The sequence below is a fragment of the Phyllostomus hastatus genome, unplaced genomic scaffold (assembly GCF_019186645.2).
Source record: "Phyllostomus hastatus isolate PE091 unplaced genomic scaffold, TTU_PhHast_1.1 phas_contig_37, whole genome shotgun sequence".
NCBI classification, from domain to species: domain Eukaryota; kingdom Metazoa; phylum Chordata; class Mammalia; order Chiroptera; family Phyllostomidae; genus Phyllostomus; species Phyllostomus hastatus.
In genome coordinates, this window is record NW_025333867.1 from 7,130,496 (window position 1) to 7,153,382 (window position 22,887).

General features: G+C 38.9%; 1 protein-coding gene across 1 annotated transcript in view; it reads left to right on the forward strand.

Moving 5' to 3' along the window:
- The first annotated feature begins 359 nt into the window (after positions 1–359).
- LOC123820762 (N-acetyllactosaminide beta-1,6-N-acetylglucosaminyl-transferase) overlaps positions 360–22,887 on the forward strand; it is a 108,738-nt gene continuing 86,210 nt past the window's right edge. Inside the window, exon 1 of the mRNA XM_045841696.1 lies at positions 360–1,692. Within this exon, the coding sequence (XP_045697652.1) occupies positions 771–1,692 (922 nt within the window). The 5' untranslated portion in view covers positions 360–770. The remainder of the gene's footprint in view (positions 1,693–22,887) is intronic.

Consider the following 22,887-nt stretch of genomic DNA (forward strand, 5'->3'; position numbering starts at 1 on the left):
CAGTCACTTTGTGGAGTATGTTAGGTGTGTGTTGTAAAAGACCTTATCTAACAGCAGAGAAAATTAAGTCCTGGAAAGAATTTGGCTCAACAGCCATTCATATGCTTTGCTTTATAGCATACCCAGCCAATATGGAGATGGGGGCAGGGCAGGGGCAGGGGTTGTGTGGAAAAAGACAGGGTTAAGCATTTTATTTTTAAGTACTAAATATTTATTGACAGAATATCTCTCCAGGCTGTGTTCACATGCTTAGAACTGACGCTTTTAACTTGGCAGTGCTGTTTAAGCAAACAAACTCAGTCAGCTGAGCACAATGATTAACAGGAAGTTGGGGAGCTGACAGAGTTGACAACCTTTGGCCAAGAGAAGAGGCTAGGTTTGAAATCTCTCAGTCATGATTTGCAGAATGGTCACCTCACCCCTTAACGATTTTACTGTGGGGATAGGTGGACACATTAGAATCACAACCTCCCTGATGGAACTTATTTTTGTGTAGTAACAGGTTGCAGTTTAGTGGGAGACTGAGCAAAGCAACTCCAAAGAAATTACTTCAGAAATGTGTCAAAGAAACTTGGAAATGCAACACAGCAGTAAATGAGGAGGGAAGGAAGAAAGAAAAAAGACAAAAATGGTCAACTGGAAGGGAATGAAAACAGCCTTTTGCATGTACCACAAGGATGATTGTGGATTCTGGAGAAAATGTAAGTTAACTATATCTCCACTCTGATCAGATCTCAAGAGACATTTTACTGATTTCCTGGTTTTGGATAATGGGCTCCTGGAAGCACTGTCTTTTTAGTGTGTCTCTTATCACTGCCCTGATTTTTGTAGTTGTTTACAATAACAAATTATGGGATAAGAAACATTTTCTGAGGGCATCTCTTTCCAATGCTTCACTCTTAACAGAAACCTGTCATCAGATTTTCAAGGGGAAGGTCTTTTACTCAACAGAGAATGCATTGAAAACTACCCTTGGTGAATCTGCCTGTTTTGAATACATGACTCAAAGTCACTATATAACAGAAACACTGTCCAAAGAAGAGTCTGGCTTTCCTTTGGCTTACACAGTCACCATCCACAAAGACTTTGGCACATTTGAGAGACTCTTCAGAGCTATTTACATGCCACAGAATGTCTACTGCGTTCATGTGGATGAAAAGGCGACAGTTGAATTTAAAGATGCAGTGGAGCAATTACTGAACTGCTTCCCAAATGCTTTTCTGGCTTCCAAGATGGAGCCAGTTGTCTATGGTGGGATTTCCAGGCTCCAGGCTGACCTGAACTGCATCAAAGATCTTGTGGCCTCGGAGATCCCATGGAAGTACGCCATCAACACCTGTGGGCAAGATTTCCCCCTGAAAACCAACAAGGAAATAGTTCAGTATCTGAAAGGATTTAAAGGGAAAAACATTACCCCTGGGGTGCTGCCTCCCAATCATGCTATTGGCCGGACTAAATATGTCCACCAAGAAATATTACACAAAAAAAATTCCTATGTGCTTAAAACAACAAAATTGAAAACTTCGCCTCCTCACAACATGACCATCTACTTTGGCACTGCCTATGTGGCCCTCACAAGGGAATTCGCTAACTTTGTCCTCCAAGACCAGCAAGCACTTGACTTACTGTCCTGGTCCAAGGACACGTATAGTCCTGATGAACATTTCTGGGTGACGCTCAATAGGATTCCTGGTAAGTATGTCTCTTAACTTTTGTTTTTATGAACACACATTGCATGTTCAATATTGAATAAAATGCTTAAAATACAGAAAATTTTAATATTTCAAAGACTTTTAAAGTTAAAAAAATTGATAGCAGCTCTGCTCACAGAGCATGTTGAGATAACTCATGCCCATTTTACAGATGAGGAAACAAGGCATACTGATTAGCAGGGCAGTGGCAGAGCTCTACTGTCTGGCTTCATTTTGCTGATATCCCAGGCTGCCTTTCTGTACCCAGATACCCACTTCAAATGTGTGCTGCCACCTTGAGAAATGGCAGGGGACTGAGGGAACACTGGCTATGCAAACGAGATGAAACCCAGTCCTCCTTTAAGTGTGATGGCACTCATAATCAGGAATAAATATTATAAATTAAGTTTGAATGGCAATTTGGACATTTTAATTATATTTTTGCCCCCATTGAAGCTCCTATGGCTAAATTCAGATCCTTTCAAAATAGAACAGGGTGCAACTTTAAATTGTTCATTTGCAAATTCTTTCCTGAAATTAAAACAGAATTCAGAGCACCTTAAAGATTTCTAGACCAGTACCATCATTTTATAGAAAAAGAACTTCAGTGTGGTTACATGATGTGCTCAAATTACCCAGCTAGTTAGTGAACATGCCAATTATAAACCAGGTTTCCTAAGCCTCATGTTCTTTTTAACTTGATTTTCAATTAGGTCTCAGTTGTTACTAAATTAACTCTTTTTTCCCCTTTGGCGCAAGTTTCAACTGATTTGAATGATCTCAAGTTGTTCACAGTGAACCAGTTCAGTTTGGCTAGTTCCATTTAAAATAAAAATTCAGTCACAATTCAAGGGAAAAGTAACTTGAATCAATATGAGGATCAGGTTTATGGTTTCTTGAGATTAATGATTTAACCCTGGATGCATGCTATAATCAACTGGAGCTTTTAAAAATACACGAGGCCAGGCCCCGTTTCCCAGGGGGCCTGACTTCCTAGGTGAATTAGCCTTCTGTATTTGATCAGTCTCTGGGAGACTCTCAGGAACAGCCAGGGCAATGAACCATTCATTATAGCTGTTAGTTTTAGATATTAGTATACAAAGCTTTAGTCTCACAATGCTTTCCTTCCCCAACCATTGGAAAACGAGAGTTTCTCTTCCTTTTTCCTTCCTTCCTTCCTTCCTTCCTTCCTTCCTTCCTTCCTTCCTTCCTTCCTTCCTTCCTTCCTTCCTTCCTTCTTTCCTCCTTCCTTCTTTCTTTCTTTCCTTTCTTTTCTTTCTTTTGACATAACATTATATTAATTTCAAGTGTACAACATAATGATTTGATATTTGTACACATTACAGAATGATCACCACAGTAAATCTAGTTAACATGCATCACCATACAGGTTTAGAATTTTTTTGTCTTGTGATAAGAACCTTTAAGAACTGCCTTGGCTGCCCTGACCTGTGTGGCTCAGTTGGTGGGTGTCGTCCTACAAATCGAAAGGTTGCTGGTTCAATTCCTGGTCAAGGTAAGTGCCTGGGTTGCTGTTTCTGTCCCTGGACAGGATACTGATTGATGTGTCTCTCTCACATTCATGTTTCTTTCCCTCTCTTTCTCCCTCCATTTATCTAAAATAAATAAAAACCTTAAAAAAAAAGAACTGCCCTGGCTAGGTAGCTCAGTTGGTTGGAGTGTCAGCCCCCATACACAAGGTTATGCAGAGATACAGAGAACATATTAGTGGTTGCCAGCGCGGGAGTGAAGAGGTGGGGTGTTATATAGCAAGGGTGGGTGGGAGAAATGGGTGATTCCTGGTTAGATTCCTGGTTAGGACACATACAAGAATCAATCAACCACTGCATGAATAAGTGGATGACAAATCGATGTTTGTCTCCCCATTCCTCTCTCTTTAAAATCAGTAAATTTAAAAATAAAACTTTTAAGAACGATTCTCTTAGCAAGTTTTAGATATACAAGATAGTCTTATTAACTAGTCACCAAGACTGTACCTTACATCCCCAGGATTTATTTATTTAAAACTGGAAGTTTGTATCTTTTGACCATCTTCACCCATTTCTCCCACCCACCCTTGCTATATAACACCCCACCTCTTCACCCCTGCACTGGCAACCACTAATATGTTCTCTGTATCTATGAGTTAAGTTTTGCTTCTTTTTATTCACTCCCAGATTCCACATATAAGTGTGATCATATGGTATTTGTTTTTCTCTAACTTACATCATGTAACATAATACCCTCAATGTCAATCCATGTTATTGTAAATGGCAATAATTCTTTTTTATGGCTGAATAATATTCCAGTATATATAGACACCACATCTTTTATCTATTCATCCAGCAATGGACATATAGGTAGTCTCCCTATATTGGCTGTTTTAAATAATGCTGCAGTGAACATGGGGTGCAGATATCATTTTGAGTTAATGTTTTCATTTTCTTTTAAATCTGGGAGGGGTAAAGCCACAGTGATAGAAGAAATCAGAGCTCAGGAAAGGAGGTGGGGAAGGTTTAACCATACAGCTGTTCATGTGGAATAGTAGCATACAGAATAAGGAAAGTAAAAGCCTCAGTTCTCTTTCCTGTGTTGCTTGGACCACATCTGATAGATACAGGTCTGGGAGCCATACTTTAAGGGGAGACATTTACAAAGCAGGTTCTAAAGAGAGCAGCCAGGAAGGACAAAAAGCCAAACTCTATTTTTTAAAATTATCAATAACAAACAAAAAGGATATTTAATCTGAAAAAGGTTTGAAGTGATATCACTGCTTTCACATAAAGATTTGCTGGTGAACAAGAAATTAAACCAACTCTAGTTTTGAAAGAAGAATAGTCTAGGGTCAGTGATAGGAGAAGAAAGAACCCATGCACCTAGAATTAGAAGGGATAGCTTGCTCAGTGCTGAACAAGCAAGCCCAAGGAATATGTGGAAGAAGAAACTGGAGAAAGGCTGTGAAAGAAACTCATTTCTCTAGTGTTGGACAAAATGGATTGTGAGTCTCTTTGACTCTGAGTATCCATGACCCTGAATGAAACTAGTTTACTGAACAAAACTTAAGAGTAACACCCAACTTATCAACATTATTTATCTATTGGAACTGGATTTTTATACCTCTCTTTAGCAGTTACAGTTCAGCAGAGCAATGGAAAATAAATGCACTGCTCTATTTCAAAACGTATATGAAGGGTACTTGCTGGAGGCTGTGGCCCATCACTAGTGCAGCTGACTCTTGCAGGACCTGGGGTGGCCAGAGTGTAGGTGGCCATCTTATTTAACTGTTATCCTGCTGTGTGGAAATCTGGGTCCTTTCTCTTTTGAGGGCCCTTCTAGTTGATGTTTGAGTTGTTTGCTTTTGGCCATTTTAAAGATTGTTCTAATCAACTGCAATGATTGGGGGCTAATTAGGATTCCCAAAGCAGCAACAGGTCAGGGGGGAAAAAGCACCTCATAATGAAATGGCCTCACGAGGACCTAGAACAGTACCACTCAATAGAAATATAATGTCAGCCACATAATGTAATTTTAGATGTTCTAGTAGCTACATTAAAAGAAACAAAGGTAAGTAGGCAAAATTAATTTAAATAATGTATTTTATTTAACTCAGTATAAAATCACATTTGTACTCATAGCTGGTGACTATTGTAATGGACAGGAAACAGGGCAGGTGGGCCATGAGTCCTCCCTGCTCTGGTCAGAAAGTTCAGGCAGCAGATGTGCTGTCCCAGCAGACTGAGAAGCCAGCCAGGCTCATGGCTCAGCATCTTCATCTCTGCTGATTTTTCCTTCTTTGAAATTTCTGCTCCTGCCTCAGGGCTTCCACGTACTTATTGGCCCACAGTTCTGTGGCTTCTACTTTTCTACATTTTCCCCTGTGTTGCCAGATTTTGTGCTACTCTGCTCACAGCCATTCCTTTCTGTACCCCCTTCAGACAGTCTTACTTTGGGTCATGTAGTCACTGTGCAATGAGTATTCCTGTCATTTCATAGGCTGCTGCTGACCTCTCTGTAGATAACTGTCTTTCATTTAGGCTCCATGTTGTTCCTGTAGCTGTGGCCAGGGTGGCAGAATCATGTGCTTTAAAGTGCAAATCAGCCAATGTAGCTCAGTTGGTTGGGCTTCATCCTGCAAAGTGAAAGGTCACTGGTTGGATTCCTGGTCAGGGCACATGCCTGGGTTGCAGTACTGGTCCCCTGTAGGGGTGCGGATGAGAGGCAACCAATTGATATTTTTCTCAGACATTGATGTTCTCTCCTTCTCTTTCTCCCTCCCTTCCCCTGTCTCTAAGAGTAAATAAGTAAAATCTTTAAAAAATAAAGTGCAAAACAAAATATGGCCACCTACACACAGTAAGTCTCTTAAAAAGTGGCAGGTCCTCAGGAAGCCTTTCAAAAGATAAGAATTCCTGTGTGGTCTACTCCAGCAAAGTTTCCCATGAGGACAAGCATGTTACAGAAAGGGACTTCATGTATGGCTTTAAAGAGGACAGCCAGTGAATTTTACTAGCTGTCCTCCTTTCTTCACCCCACCCATGTTTTCCCCCATTGCCTTCCCAACTTCTCCCACTTCCTTTCCCTAATCCAGTCTGAAGCAAAGTGGCAACCTTTTAGTTTATCCTCTGACACAGCCCCGGATGATGTCCAGTTAGAGAGAAGATTGACCTATAGGCCTAAGGTTCTACTGCTACTTTCCTCCTGAGTTATTGATCATGTGCTTTTCTGGTTTTTGCCTGTGATAGGGACTTTCAGTGGCTTTGTTTCATTTATCTGTATCTCTTGGATTTAAAGATTAAAAAACTGACCAATGGCCCTGGCCAGGTAGATCAACTGGTTGGAGAGTTGTCCCAATATGCCAAAGTATTGGGTTTGATCTCTAGTCAGGACACAGACAAGAAGCAACCAATGAGTATGTAAATTAAGTGGAACACCAAATTGATGTTTTTTTTTTCTCTCTCTCTCTTAAAATATGTTAAAAGTAAATAAATAAATAATAAAAACTGACCAATGGTCCTGGCGAGGTAGCTCAGTTGGTTGGAGCATTGTCCCAATACACCAATACTGCTGGTTCAATCCCTGGTCAGGGGACACACAAGATCAACCAAGGAATGCATAAATACATGGAACAGCAAATCAGTGTTTCTCTCTCCCGCCCCCTCCTTCTTTTCTCTCTAAAAATAAAATAAATAAAAAACAACCAATGATTTCTGCTTCACTTGCTACAATGGAATATTTTTAATATGATTCTGTAGGAGTTTCTTTCAAATTCTTATTAAAATGTGAATAATTATGAAAACAGCCTTCTTTCCTAAGAGCAGGTTTGGTTGCAGATAGGAGGAAAGAGGAATTTCAAGGTGCCTGAAGGGGAAGGATTAAAGAAAAGAACAGTAGTGGAGATCTTGGGTCTGGAACCAGACTCTACCTGCTTCTAATTTTCTCCCCTAGGAGCCAGCCTCTGGACAAGCTCTGCTGGTATTCTTGTGCCCTTGGTAGGAGAAACTTGTTGAATTTCCATTTGCTATAGAGTCCATACTGGCCTGACCTTTTGTTGTTATTTGAGACAGGCTGTAGTCCCTATATCTGTAAAAATACAAACTGAGGTGCCGAGTGCTGAAATCTTGAGAGAAGTGACTGCAGGAGGCAGGGAAGATAGATCTGAATCAATGTGGTGCTGAGAACTCATACTCAGGGCCCCAGTGATTTGACTGGGTTCTTAATATGAAGAGGGAATTTATGTTCCTCAAACACCTCCTCACAAAGCTTCCAAGATCACTAAGTATGTGGGTAGACTTTCAGGGGAGAAAAAATTAGAGGGTAAGATTTACTATTAGCTTGAACAATTTCCATTTTATATCTGCTAGAAATACTGATTTTTGTCAACTCAGGAAAAGTAATTGGTGAGTTGGGATACCTGTGAGTTCTTACCAAGGAAATATAGTCACTTGAGAAGGTGATAAATGGCATGACAAACATTACCTTTTATACTGGTACATTATCAAGGCAGCAGTTTTACAGCTTGTCCAGAAGAAATGGCTGGAGATTAACTCATGGATGATCTCATCTTTGCTATACTTTTGACAGCCCTTCTTCACTGGTCACTGGCTTTGTTCTTTGGGCATTCTAAGGCTCATACTATATCCATACTTTCCTCTTTTTCCTTCCTCAGCTAACTTAGACTATTTTTTTCCTGGTTTCTTTTCTCTCAAGAGGATAATTCCTACCCGTGTTGTCTTGGAAGTTAAACCCCTGATAGGACGCAGGGCACTTAGAAATTCAATATCTTGTAGGGAAGAATGAGCTTAATTTCTTAGTAATAAGGTGACTCAGCAGAAAAGAAGACCATTGGAGATTTCGATATTTTTTTGAGTTTTAAAAAAGATTACAATTTTTACAAATCAGAAATTGCCCTAAAATGTAGTTTAGTTGGTTTATATGCTTCTTTGATGTGGATGCCGGCTCGTGGGGTCCTTGACATTATGGATGAGATATGAGACAAATTCACACGGACTACTGAGTCCAGTGGAGGAAAAGGGACAGCGTGGCTTCTCTCTCAAGAGGAGAAAAAACCTTGGGGTGCCTTGGCCACTTTCTCAAGAGGAGAGCGCCCTGACCCTTGCCTTGACAGACTTTTATTGGGTTCAATTTGCACAGGAATAAAGCTCATCAATCATTGTCAGGCAGAAATGATTAAACAATAGATAACATTCAAAGAACTCTGAGGGCTTATTCTGAGTCAGGATTAGATAGCTAAAGGGCCATAAAACTTTGGGGAACAAACTCACTTCCTGATTGGTCCCTTATTATTTAAATTGAGGGTATTAGCAAAGTAGGCTTCATATGATTTTATGCATTCTTTCTTAGGCCTGATCACCCTAGGGAACCTACCCTTTCTAGAACAGGGCAGCACCACCTCCAGCATTGTTTCAGGCTTAAGGCATTGTTTCAAGCAGGAAAAGTAAGGCAGCCAAGAGATTAAGGGACTTCTTGCAGACAGAATCAGGACTCAGGCTATGTCAAAGCTGAGGGGTGAGGGTCCATCACCCCCTTTTTCTGTAGTCCCCCAAGTCCTTCCCTGGGGGCCCCCATAATCATGCCTGTCTTAGGTCATCCCTCCCTTGATGAATATTACCTGTCATTGGCTAACCAATCAAGCATTGGGAGCCAGGCAGGGTGAAGTAAAAGGAGCAGAGGCCCCTGCCAGGGAAATAAGCTTTGTCTCCTTAGTGGCTTATGGTCCCAAGGTCTCTCACTCAGCTTTAGCCATGGGAGGGTTACAGCTCCTGAAACCACTCAGGGCAATTCCCAATATTTCTTAAATATCGACATATATTATCATCAAAAATAGTTTGCATAGTAATGATGATGCACATGGACATGTTTGCTTTGTTAATTATACCATCTCCTGGAATTTCTGAGGAATAATCAGAGCAGTGACCCTGTTTTAATATTAATATGAAGATGAATAAATTAACATATAGTTAATCATTTAATTAATTTAATTAATTAAATTATTCCATTTAATTAATTGAATTAGTTGATGAAAGTATTATTAATGTTATTAAGAACAATATTTCTTGTTGGCAAGGATATGGAGAAAAGGGAACCCTCATGCACTGTTGGTGGGATTGCAAAATGGTGCAGCCACTGTAGAAAACAAGTTCCTCAAAAAATTAAAAATAGAACTAACTTATGACCCAGTAATTTGACTTCTAGGTATTTACCCCCAAAATTTCAAAGCTCTGATTTGAAAAGATATATGCATCCCTATGTTCATTGCAGTGATATTTACAATAGCCCAGATATGGAAGCAACCCAAGTACCCATCAACAGTTTATTGGCCAAACAAGAGGTGGTACATACATAGAATAGAATATTACTTGGCCATAAAAAGAATTAAATATTACCATTTGCAACAACATGGATGGACCTAGACAGTATTGTGCTGAGTGAAATATGTCAGACAGAGAAAGACAAATGCCATGGGATTTCATGTATGTGTGGAATCTAAAATAAAAAATAAATAAACAATCAAAACAGAAACAGAGTCTGGATACAGACAGCAGATTGGTGGTTGCTGGATGTGGGGAAGTGGGGCTGAGCGGGAGAGGTGGAGGGGTCAGGAGGTACAGTCTGGCAGTTGCAGAGTTGTCATGGGATATAAAAATAAGGGTTAGGTCCAACTGGACTGAAGTCAGTGGTCATCAAGCAGGGTGCATTTCAGACTTTTGCAGATTGTACAGTATGTTGAACAAATGATCTAAAGATGTGATTACACTGTAGAGTAGATGGGTGCTCTCAATTACTGATGGGATTTAACACCAGACAGCCCTGGCTCTGCTACATACATCTGTGTAACTTTGGGCAAGATGCCAAATGTCTCAGCCAGATTCTCCAATAATATCTTGAGGATAAACTATCTCCTTGTCAGACTGGTAGAAGGATTGGAGTATACAAATAGTACCTGGTACATTGAAGGAACTCCTTAAATGTTCAGAGGAGGAACTGACTAGCTTCTTAGATAAGTTTTGAGGTTTTAATGTTACTAATTTGAAACTTGTGTGTTAAACCAAAATACACACACACACACACACACACACACACACACACACGCACACACAAACCCTTGAACATGTGGCTTTGAAGTTGCAAAAATAGTTTGTTTGCTAGAATAAGGTACGTGACCCACACAGGATATCCCTGAGCTGTAGCTTTACTTAGCAATGTGACACATACAGAGTTTTAAGTAGTTGGTTTCTCTTTCCTCTTATTAAAAAGCAGTATTTTTGGACTAGCTGAAAGCCTCACTGTCACTTGTAGACTGGTCTGAAAACAAATGGTCTCCCATCCTTGCTCATGTTGTCCCCTTTTTGTGAAATGCTCTTTATTCTTGCTGCTCATTCTAGTAATTTCTCAAGATCCACTGGAAATGTCAATTCCTCAGAGAAGCCTTCCCTGCCCCTTTTCCTTCCCAGAGAAGCAGCCACTCTCGTCCACACTTTACTCCTACTTGGGTAACAGCATCTCTTCCATTGCATCTTTTTTTAAAATTGTTGTTCAAGTACAGTTGTCTCCAATTTCCTGCCACCACTTTCTGCCACCCTACCCACCCCACCTCCCACCTCCCACCTTCCCCCACCTCCTACCTCTAATCGTTCTTTCCTTTGACTTTGTCCATGTGTCCTTTATACATGTTCCTTGATGACTCTTTCCCTTCTTTCCGTTATTACCCTCCCCCTTCCCTTCTGGTTACTGTCAGTTTCTTCTTTATTTCAATATCTCTGGTTACATGTTGTTTGCTTGTTTGTTTTGTTGATTAGGTTCCACTTATAGGTGAGATCATGTGGTATTTGTCTTTCACCCCCCGGCTTATTCACTTAGCATTTGCAGTTCCATCCATGCTGTTGAGAAGGGTAGGAGCTCCTTCTTTCTTTCTGCTGCATAGTATTCCATTGTGTAAATGCACCAGTTTTTTGATTCACTCATTTACTGATGGGCACCTGTGCTGCTTCCAGCACTTGGCTATTGTAAATTGTGCTGCTGAACATTGAGGGTGCATAGGTTCTTTTGAATTGCTGTTTCAGGGTTCTTAGAGTATAGCCCCAGGAGTGAAATTGCTGGGTCAAAAGGCAGATTCATTTTTAGTTTTCTGAGGAAATTCCATATTGTTTTCTGCAGTGGCTGCACCAGTCTGCATTCCCACCAACAGTGTACTAGGGTTCTCTTTTCTCCAAAGCCTTGTCAGCACTCATTCTTTGCTGATTTGTTTATGATGGTCATTCTGACCAGTGTGAAGTGGTATCTCATTGTGGTTTTAATTTGCATCTCTGTGATAGCTAGTGATGCTGAGGAGCCTTTCATATGCCCCTGGGCCCTCTGTATGTCCTCCTTGGAGAAAAGGTCCTTTGCTCACTTTTTAATTGGACTTTTTGTCTTCCTGGAGTGGAGTCATGTGAGTTCTTTATATATCTTGGAGATTGATTGAACCCTTGTCCGAGGTATCATTGGCAAATATGTTTTCCCATGTGGTTGGTTCCCTTTTTATTTTGCTGATATTTTCTTTAGCCATGTAGAAGCATTTTATTCTGATGAAGTTCCATTCATTTATTCTTTCCTTTATGTCCTTTGTTCTAGGGGACATATCAGTGAAGATATTGCTGCGTGGGATGTCTGAGATTTTCCTGCTAATGTTTTCCTCTAGGACTGTTATAGTGTTATGACATATTTAAGTCTTTTATCCACCTTGAATTTATTTTTGTGTATGGTGTAAGTTGGTGATCGAGTTTCATTTTTTTTGCATGTAGCTGTTCAGATCTTCCAACACCATTTGTTGAAGAGGCTATTTTTACTTCATTTTATGTTTCTTCCCCCTTTGTCAAATATTAATTGACCGTAGAGGCTTGGGTTTATTTCTGGGCTCTTTGTTCTGTTCCATTGGTCTATGTGTCTGTTTTTATGCCAGTGCCAGGCTGTTTTGATTCCAGTGGCCTCGTGTTACAGTTTGATATCAGGTATTGTGATCCCTTCTGCTTTGTTCTTCTTTCTCAAAATTGCTGCAGTGATTCAGGGTCATTTATGGTTCCATATAAATTTGTGAAATGTTTGTTCTATATCTGTGAAATGTGTCATGGGTACTTTAATAGGGATTGCATTGAATCTATAACTTGCTTTGGGTAGTATGGCCATTTTGATGATGTTCATTCTTCCAATCCATGAACACAATACATGCTTCCATTTGTTTGTGTCTTCCCTAATTTCTTTCTTCAGAGTTACATAGTTTTCTGAGCACAGGTCTTTTATTTCCTTGGTTAGGTTTATTCCTAGGTATTTTATTTTTCTTGTTGCTACAGCAGATGGGATTTTTTTCCCCTGATTTCTGTTTCTGATATTTCATTGTTGGTATACAAAAGTGCCTTCAATTTCTGAATATTGACTTTGTATCCCACCATTTTGCCAAATTCACTTATTAGGTTGAGTAGTTTCTTGGTGGTGGCTATGGGGATTTTCTGTGAACACTATCATGTCATCTGAAAACAATGACAGTTTTGTTTCCTCCTTTCTAATTTGGATGCCTTTTATTTCTTTTTCTTGTCTGATCCCTCTGGCTAGGACTTCCAATACCATGTTGAAAAGAAGTGATGAAAGCAGACATCCTTGTCTTGTTCCTTATCGTAGTGGGAAAGATTTTAGTTTATGCCCATTGAGTGTGATGTTGGCTGTAGGTTTCTTGTATATGGCCTGTAATATGTTGAGGAATGCTCCCTCTACTCCCACTTTGCTGAGCTTTTTTATCAGAAATGGGTGCTGTACCTTATCAAATGCTTTTTCTGCATCTATTGATATGATCATGTGATCTTGGTCCTTCCTTTTGTTTATGTGATGTATTACGTTTATTGATTTGCAAATATTGTACTATCCTTGCATCCCTGGGATGAATTCCACTTGATCATGAGGTATGATCTTTTTAATGTACTTCTGGATGCAGTTTGTCAATATTTGGTTGAGGATTTTAACATATATGTTCATCAGTGATATTAGCCTATAGTTTTCTTTCTTTGTTATGTCTTTATCTGATTTTGGGATTGGGATGATGCTAGCCTTATGAAGAGTTTGGAAGTCTTTCCTCTTCTTGGAGTTTTTGAAGTAGTCTGTGAAGGATAAGGGTTAGCTCTTCCTTGAATGTTTTGTAATATTCTCCTGTGAAACCATCCCATCTAGGGCTTTTGTGTGCCAGGATTTTTTTTATTACTGCTTTGATGTCACCAGCTGTTATTGATGTGTCTAGGCTTTGTGATTCTTCTTCATTCAGTTCTGAAAGATTATATTTTTCTAGAAATTTGTCCATTTCACCCAGGTTTTCATACTTTTGGCATATAGTTGTTTGTAGGAATTTCTTACTGTCTTTTGTATTTCTGTGGTATCAGTTGTAATCTTTCCTCTTTCATTTCTGACTGTGTTTATTTGAGTCCTCTCCGATTTTTTTTTCTTGATGAGTCTGGTTAAAGGCTTGTTGATTTTGTTGATCTTTCCAAAGAACCAGCTCCTGAATTTATCAATCTTTTGAATTGTTCTTTTAGTTTCTATGTCATTTAATTCTGCTCTGATCTTGATTATTTCCTTCCTACTACTCGTTCTGGGCTGTTTGTTGTTGTTTCTCCAGGTCTTGTAAATGTAGGGTTAGGTTGTTTATTTGAAATGTTTCTGTCTTTTTTAGGTAGGCTTGTATTGCTATAAACTTCCCTTTCAGGACTACCTTTACTGTGTCCTACAGGTTTTGGACTATTGCATGTTAATTTTCACTTCTTCCCAGAAACTTTTTGATTACTTCTTTGATCTCATTATTAACCCATTCATTGTTTAATAGCATGCTATTCAATCTCCATGAGTTTGAATGTTTTGGGGTTTTTTCCTTGAGGTTGGTTTCTAGATTCAAGCCCTTGTGGTCCGAGGAAATGCTTGATATGATTTACATTTTCTTGAATTTTTTGAAGCTTATTTCGTGTCCTATCATGTGGTCTGTCTTTGAAAATGTTCTATGTTCATTTGAAAAGAATGTGTATTTTGCTTCTTTGGGATGAAAGGTTCTATATATACAGCTAAGTCCATTTCATCTAGGACATTGTTCAATGCCACAATATCCTTGTTGATATTTTGTTTGGAAGATCTATCCATTCTTGACAGGGGGTGTTAAAATCCCCTACTGTAATTGTGTTGCTGTCTATATCTTTTTTAAAGTCCTCCTAGAATTTCTTTATATATTTGGGTGCCCATATGTTGGGTCCATATATGTTTCTTGATGGATTTTTCCCTTGAGTATTATGAAGTGTCCTTTTGGGTCTCTTTTTATGGCCTTTCTTTGAAGTCTAGTTTGTCAGATATAAGTGTTGCTACCCCATCTTTTCTTTCCTGCCCATTTGCTTGGAATATTTGTTTCCAACCATTGCCTTTCAGTCTGCATAAGTCTTTTGTTCTGAGGTGGGTCTTTTGTAGGCAGCATATATGTGGGCCATGTTTTCTTATCCATTCAGCTACCCTGTGTCTTTTGATTGGAACATTTAATCCATTTACATTTAAGGTTATTATTGTTAGGTACTTATTCATTGCCATTTTATTCCCTTTGTGCCTGTGTCCCTCTCTCTCTCACTCTTTTTCTTTATCTTCTTAAAGCAGTCCTTTTAGCATATCTTGCAGTGCTGGTTTGGTGGAGGTATATTCTTTTAGCCTTCTTTTGTCTGGGAACCTTTATTTTGAATTCCATTTTAATTAAGAACCTTGCAGGGTAAAGTAGACTTGGTTGTAAGCCTTTGCTTTTCATTACTTGGAATACTTCTTGCCATTCCCTTCTGGCTGCAGTGTTTCTGTTGAGAAGTCAGCTGCTAGCCATATCAGGGCTCCTTGTATGTTTGTTCTTGTTTTTCCTTTGCTGTCTTTAGGATTCTTTGTCTTTGAATTTCGCCATGTTAATTATGATGTGTCTTGAAGTGGGCCTCTTTTGGGTTCCTCTTGATTGGGACCCTCTGTGCTTCCTGGATTTGTGTGACTTTTTCTCTCATCAAATTAGGGAAATTTTCCATCATTACTTTTTCAAACAGGTTTTTTATCCTTTGGTCCTCTTCTTCTCCTTCTGGTATCCTTATTATACAGATATTATTACATTTCATGATGTCCTTCAGTTCCCTTAGGACTCCTCATTCTTTTTTAATCTTTTTTCCTTTTCTTGCTTTTTTGGGGAACTTTTTTCTACCTTGTCCTCTACCTCACTAATTTGATCCTATGCTTCATCTAGTCTGCTTTGGATTTCTTCTACTGTGTTCTTCAATTCAGAAATTATATTTTCATTTCCTCTTGGCTGCTGTTGATAGTTTCTATGTCCTTTTTCATGCTAATATATTTTGCAGTGAGTTCATTATAGCTTCTGTATAGTTTTTGATAATTCTCACTGATATCATTGAGCTTCCTTATAACCATTGTTTTGACCTGAATATCTGATAGTTGTCTTGCTTCTATTTCATTTAGCACTCTTTCTAAGGACTCATCCTTTCCTTTTGATTAGGCATTATTTCTTTGTTTTTCCATTATTTGCAAGGCTCTTCTTCTTTGCTTCTGCTTTTTCAATTGGTCTATTTGGCTCCCTGAGTTTGTGGTGCTGAACTTCCATGGTAGGAGACCTGTGAAATTCAGTGGTGCAGTCCTCTTCATCTCCTGAACTTGATGCTCTTGGGATTCCCTTTATGCTGTTTATGTTGGCTCTCTGGATGTAGTTGGGTTTTGATTGCTGTTGGCTCATTCTTTGGTGGGTCCTTCCCTTTAGTTGGTTGATTGAAGGTCAATCTGCCCACCATGTCTTGTGTGCTGTTGTGCAGGTGCCCTGTTTTTTTCTTTCTGGATTTGCTTCTGGTAATGTCAGATGTTGACCCTGTTTGACCTTAGGCAGCCAGTTTGAGATTTCCAGGGATCTACTGTCTGTGACTGTCTCCTTCCATTTTTAATCTCTCCTCCATTGAATCTTAACTGTTTGTGTGGATCTTGGTCCCTGCATCTCTGCTTCTCCCCCACTGCATGTACTCTCTGATGGTGAGAATGTGAGCTAGACATTTGCCTAGCCTCATCATTCTGTGGGGTTCTAATATAATGTTGAATGAGGAGCACATGAATGGGAGAGAAAAGATCATTACTCTGCTTATCTAATACAATATTTTCTATAAATGAAGAAAATTCTGCTGCAACTTTGCTGAAAATTAATTTTCTTCCTTCTCAGTTCTGGTTCAGCTTTTACACTGTCTACAAGACCCCTACTTTTCTAAAGGGCAGACATCCTTTGCCACCTCTGCTGAATGCATTAGAAAATACTTTGGTGTTGGCCTGTGAGAGTTATTAGTTTTCTGGTTGCTATAAGGTCTGTATAACCTCTTTATTGAAATTATATGTTTTAGTTCAGGTCTAAAAAAGTAGTCAATGGTTATTGAAATTTGCCAGAGTCGCTTTAGCCATGGGAGGCTTTGATTGATGATATCCAAAAAATGTAGTTAAAGTGCTTTATTTACCTAAAACTTGAATTCCCTGCATAATTGCTAAGCTCCAAACAGACCTTTTTATGCTAGTTTTCCCCATAGGCCCTTCTTTGCCTGGAGAAATCCTGATTATATTTGAGAACCCCCTCACCATGTTGTTGGGTCAGCCCCCCTTGCCCAGGCAAAATTGACCTTTGTTCTCCATGCCCCAAGAGCTCTGTTTTTACCTCATAGATAGTCCTTATGTTCTTGTTAGGGTCTGCAATTTGGGCATCTGTGGGGACTGACAGAATGCGGAAGCCTGGGTGGTCTCATAAGCTTTATAACTTCTGAAACCTCAACCAACACTCTGCTTGGCTTCAGATTGAATTTGATACACCTTATGTTTGCTAGTATAAAAAAATAGGGTGTTGCTTTCATGCAAATCTGGATGTTTTCTACTGTCCAAGTCACTGATAACTTACAACAGACAATTACCAGCTGCTTTTTGAGGCCCTAGTGGTGTCATGTAAGCCATCATCATCATGAATCCTTAACAGTGTCCAACACTGGATGAATTACCTTTTTACCCCCCTAAGTTAATAGATTTATTATTTACATATCAAAAAACCCAAGGTATATAATTCAGATATATCATTCATACATTCTAAAATTCACCAAATTTTCCCATTTCAAGTGTACAATTCAATGATTTTTATTATATTTACAGTCATGGAACTAAGATCCCAATCTAGAATATTTTTATCACCTCCAAAGAAACCTCATGTTCATTTATAGCTACTTTACATTTCTATACCCAACCCTTGCTTTTCTGTATGGATTTGCCCTTTCTGGACATTTCATATAAACTGAATCATATATGTTTTTTCACATTTACTCCTTCCAATTAGTGTAATATTTTTGAGGTTCACCAGCATTGTAGCATGAATCAGTACATGACTCCTTTATGTGGATGACTACTATTCTATTATGTGGATAAACATTTTCTTTAGCCATCCATTCCTTGATAGATACTTGGGTTGTTTCCACTTTTTGGCCATTATGAATAATGCTGCAATGAACATTCCCAAACAAATCTTTGTAAGGACACATTTTCATTTCTTCTGGATAGATCCCAAGAGTAAAATTGCTGGTTCATATGATTTTTCTATGTTTAACATTTTAAGGAAGTGCCAAGCTGGTTTCCAAAGTGAATGCACCATGTTACATTTCCTCCAGCAGTCCATGGACTCCTTACCCTCACCAACACTTGATATTGCCTGTCTTTTTACTCAAGCCACTCTAGTGGGTGTGAAATAACATATCACTATGATTTTGATTTGCATTTCACTAAAGAACAATGATGTTGAATAACCTTTCATGTGCTTGTTGGTCTTTGGTATATCTTCTTAGGAGAAGATTAAGTACCTTTTAGAGGATTAAGACATGAAATCATCCAACATTGAATTAAGGACACACTGCATGGCCAAAATGTTAATTTAGGTTTCTATCTTCCAAATCTTCTAAACCATTAGCTAAGCCTCATTCAAAAAGATAAATAAAGCAACCCATGCTGGCTGCTGTAACTCAGTAGGTTGAGTGCTGGCCTGCCAACCAAAAGGTCACTGGTTCGATTCCCAGTAAGGGCACATGCCTAGGTTATGGGCCCTGGGAGCATGGGAGAGGCAACCAATGGATGTTTCTCCCACACATTGATGTTTTTCTTCCTCCCTTCCTCTCTTTCTCTCTCTAGAAATGAATATATAAAATCTTTTTTAAAATAAAGCAACCCTTTATTTTAGGTGAGATATTGCCCTAAAATGTTTACTATATTTTGACCCCTTTTCTGTCATTTTATGCAAACTGTAAGTCATCCTCATTTTAAGACTCAAATGGCTACAATTCCCTCTTTTTCAATAAAACCACATTGACTATCATTAACTTATATCCAGTCAACATAAGAAATGTTTAAACCTGTAGAGGATTTTTATGAGTTTATTTGAGCAAACTGATGACAATTGCTGGGAAGCAAGATATCAAATGCTCTGGAGAATGATGACCTGCAATTTCTTTTTCTTTTTTTCCTTTAAACTGACACTTGGAGTAGATTTCAAAATCTGAGCAGCAATGAGAATCATGTTTCTTGAAAAAAAAAGGGAAGAGAACAAACAGATAGCTGGCGTGCAATTTCTTTTATGCATCTGGATTTAAGGTAGGAACGGAAAGAAGATTACATGAAAGTGGGAGAAATCAAGGCAAGGACTGGATTACAGGATAATCAATAAGATTATATGATCTCTCAGGGTAGTTAAGGTGTCTAGCAAAGAGGAATTTTAAAGGTGTGTTAACCTAGAGGCACAGAAACAATGCACAGGACTTGCTTAAAGCAAAAATAAACTTTTACTAAAGAAATTATGTGCCTGGGGAGTGACTACCCCCACCAAGACCGGCCCAGTTAGGAATTTGTGATCAGATCACCCTGAGAAGTTACTTTTGGTGAATTTTATTGCAGAGCCCTGCCCCTCCTTTTTTGTCCACAGGTCTTATTCTCCCAGCTCTTTAGCAGTGAGATGAAGGGTTTGCGCTGGAGTCCTAGTTAGTATTTTTGTGGCTTTTACTTTTTGTTTCTTTCATTGCATGAGATTTGCTCCTTGGCCATGGTCACCATTTGGGTGTATGCATTGATTAGTCTGTGCTACCTACATGTGACCACCTAGAAACTTAGGAGAAGCTTGTTTAAATCCATATTAGTTGGTTGCTTCAAATACTATTTCCTGTGTTACTGAGCTTGACAGATTTAGGCAGTGTCTGACAGGGTTTCACAATCATTTGTTTTTCCTCAGAAGATTCATAAATGTGTCTATTTTTCTCCTTATTAGAAATGAAGTGGACAAATTTTTATCGTTTTTGCAATTCTAATTAACCTCTGTCTAGCTTTAGTGAAAAACCATAACATTTTTGTGGAAGTTAAATCAGCCACCCTTGTAGAATTTTTCATCTAAATTCTGAGGCATGTGCAGCTGTTTTTAGCTGCTTTTGAGACTTTGCAGACCTCAGTTCTGCTCTGAGCCTCCAGCATCTTCCATCTCACAGGCCAGGCAAAAGCTAGACAAGGGACAGTGTTTAAGGCTCTTCTTGCTTTCCAGATTCAAAGCCATAAAAGGGAAGGTTAAGATAGGAGGGCAAGTGAAATCAAGGACAAGTCAGGCCCTGACTGGTCTGGCTCAGTTAGTTGAGCATTGTCCTACAAAGCAAAAGGTTACTGGTTCAATTCTGGTCAGGGTACATGCCTGGGTTGTGCGCCAGTCCCTGCTTGGGGCACAAGCAAGAGGCAACCAATTGATGTTTCTTTCTAATATCAATGTTTCTCACCTTCTCTCTCCCTTCCTTCCCCTCGCTCTGAAAGTAAATAAATAAAATCTTTAAAAAAAAAAAAAGAACAAAGCAGGATCGAGAGTGAAGTTAATTGCAATGGTAAGTCACTGTTGATAAGATGTGGAGCCTGAGAATACAAACCTGAGCTTGTCTGGAAGGTCATACACCTCAGCACATTCTTATTCATAGTGCAACTAGAAATAGCTCTATCTTTTGCCAAAGTGTGTGATGTGCTTTAGCTTATTACCCATCTGTGTCCTGTAATGGCAGACTCTTTCTTTGTTACACTGTGTGCTCATTGCTGTCCTTCTGGCTGTGCATGCTATGTGCTGTGCTGGCAGTGTTTGTAGAATGGCTGCCTGTTGACCCCAGAAGTATGTGTGGCACAGAAGGCCCAGGGCAGTTGGAATCCCTTGCACAAGCACCTCTGATTGAAAGAACTTTGTCCTTTTTTTAAAAAAATAGGTATTTTCTTATATTGCTTAAAAGATTTTATATTTTTATTTTTAAAGAGAGGGGAAGGAAGGGACATAGAGAGGGAGAGAAACACCAGTGTGCAAGAGATACATCAATTGGTTGCCTCTTGAGTGCCCCCAATGGGGACCTGGCCCACAGCCCCAGCACCTGCCCTGACTGGGTATTGATCTGGCAACCTTTCAGCTCGCAGGCCAGCACTCAGTCCACTTAGCCCCACCAGCCAGCACTGTTCATTTTTTTTATAGGTGCCAGACAAATGATTGTATTCAATATGTGCCTTGGTGGGAAAATTGTTGAAGTTTTCTTTAATATACCTTCCCAAATTGAAACTAGATTTCAAAATCTCAGAGGGGCAGAGTTTCCATTTGGCCATAAAAGGTAGAGAAGAGCTGAATCTGGTAGTTAATGAAGCATCTGTCTTTAGGTAGAATCATATTTCAATGAATGGCCTATGTTAATTCTATAGAATGGGGCTATTTCCACATCCTAGAAGACTCCAATACTGGCACTGTTAAAGAAATCCTACAGCACAAGTGTTTTCTCAAGGAGAGAGCAGGAAAACTTAACATCATGCTTCATTTAAGTTATTTGAACTTCACAGAAATCCTTGAGAGAGGTAGATATTATCATCTCCAATTTACAGATAAGTAAACTGGAGTTCCAGAAAGATAAGTAAGTCTGGGGCTCCAGACTTAATCTATGTTTGCTTGACCCCTAGTTTATGATCAGGCATTATGCCTTTCAGAAGGTCCTGTGGCTGAAGCAATGTATTTAATAAAAATACTACTCTTCGAATATGTAGAAAATGTTTAAAGATCTTAATGAGTTTTCAGCCTTTTATTTTAAACTAATTTCAAATTTACTATGCTTATAAGAGTATAAAGAGCTCTTCTATAGCCTTCACCCACATTTCCCAACCCGTAACACTCTAACAATTTATCACATTTGCCTTATCTTATTCCTCTCTCTCTTCTCACTCTCTCTTATACATTTTTCCTAAGCCATTTGCCAGTTGCTCCTTACTATTTCACAGTATATTTCTAACACCAGCAGGAGAGATGCTTTGTTACATAACTATAGTACAATCATCAAGGGGTACAGCATTTCTCTTCAATCCACACACCCTATTCCAGAAACACTGGTTGTACTTACTAATAATGTCTTTCATAAAATTAGGATCTTATTAAGGATTTCAAGCTACATTTAGATATCATAACTTTTTAGTCTCCTCTAATTTGGAACAATTTCTTAGTCTATTGGTTCTTTTCAAGGTCTCATCATTTTTGAAGAATGGAAGTCTGATGTTTCTTCATGATCAGATTCAAGTTATGGTTTTTGGGCAAAGATACCAGAGAAGTAATGGTTGGGAGCATGCCATGTTGACTTGTTCTGATAGTGGCAATGTTAACTTTTGTTACTTGGTTAAGATCTACCTGACAGATTTGTATTTCATATTTACTACTAAGTATTTTATGGGGAGACAGTTTGAGACTATTTAGATATCCTGTTCTTCATCAAATGTTCACTCTCCAGTTCTGCAGTCCACTGATGGTTCTTCCCTGACCTAATGATTACTGTGTGGCTGCCAAACTGTGATTTTTTTTCTGAATCCATCCTTCTGTGTTCATTAGTTGACTTTCACCTATAAGGTAGAGCCTTCTCTTCTCCCATGTGCTCACTTGTTTTTTTGTTTGTTTGTTTACGGATGTGGGTTCCCATTTTACTCAATGGATTATAACCCATTACTATTTATACTTATTTGCTGTTCAAATGTTCCAGACTTAGCCAGTGGGTGCCCTTCAAGCTGATTCCTATGTCTTTTCAATATGTTCCCATATTTTTTGAGTATTTCCTTACTTTCTGGCATGAGACATTCCATTAATTTTGCATTATACTTAACCTACCCAGGTCTTGGAGTCAGCCATTTTCTTTAAGGAATTCTCATTGCATTTAGTAAAGAATAATATTTAGAAACCAGGATCTGAGCACTCAAAGGCATTATTACAACTATGACCTTTCAGGGATCAGAGCTAGAAAAAAATATGTATTGTACACATAATGTCTGTATACACAATGACACACACTCACATATGAACTCTCTCTTTTTTAATATTTATTTTATTTTATTTTTAAAGTATATTTTATTAATTATGTTATTACAGGTTTCCCAATTTTTCCCCCTTTATCTCCCCTCTGCCCTGTATATCCCAACCCTCCATCTTTCTGCGCCCTGCCACCTTAGTTCATATCTGTGGGTTGTACATATAAGTTCTTTGACTTCTCTGTTTGCTATACCATTCTTAACCCCTCCCCATTTATTTTATGCCTACCAATTATGCTTCTGATTCCTTGTACTT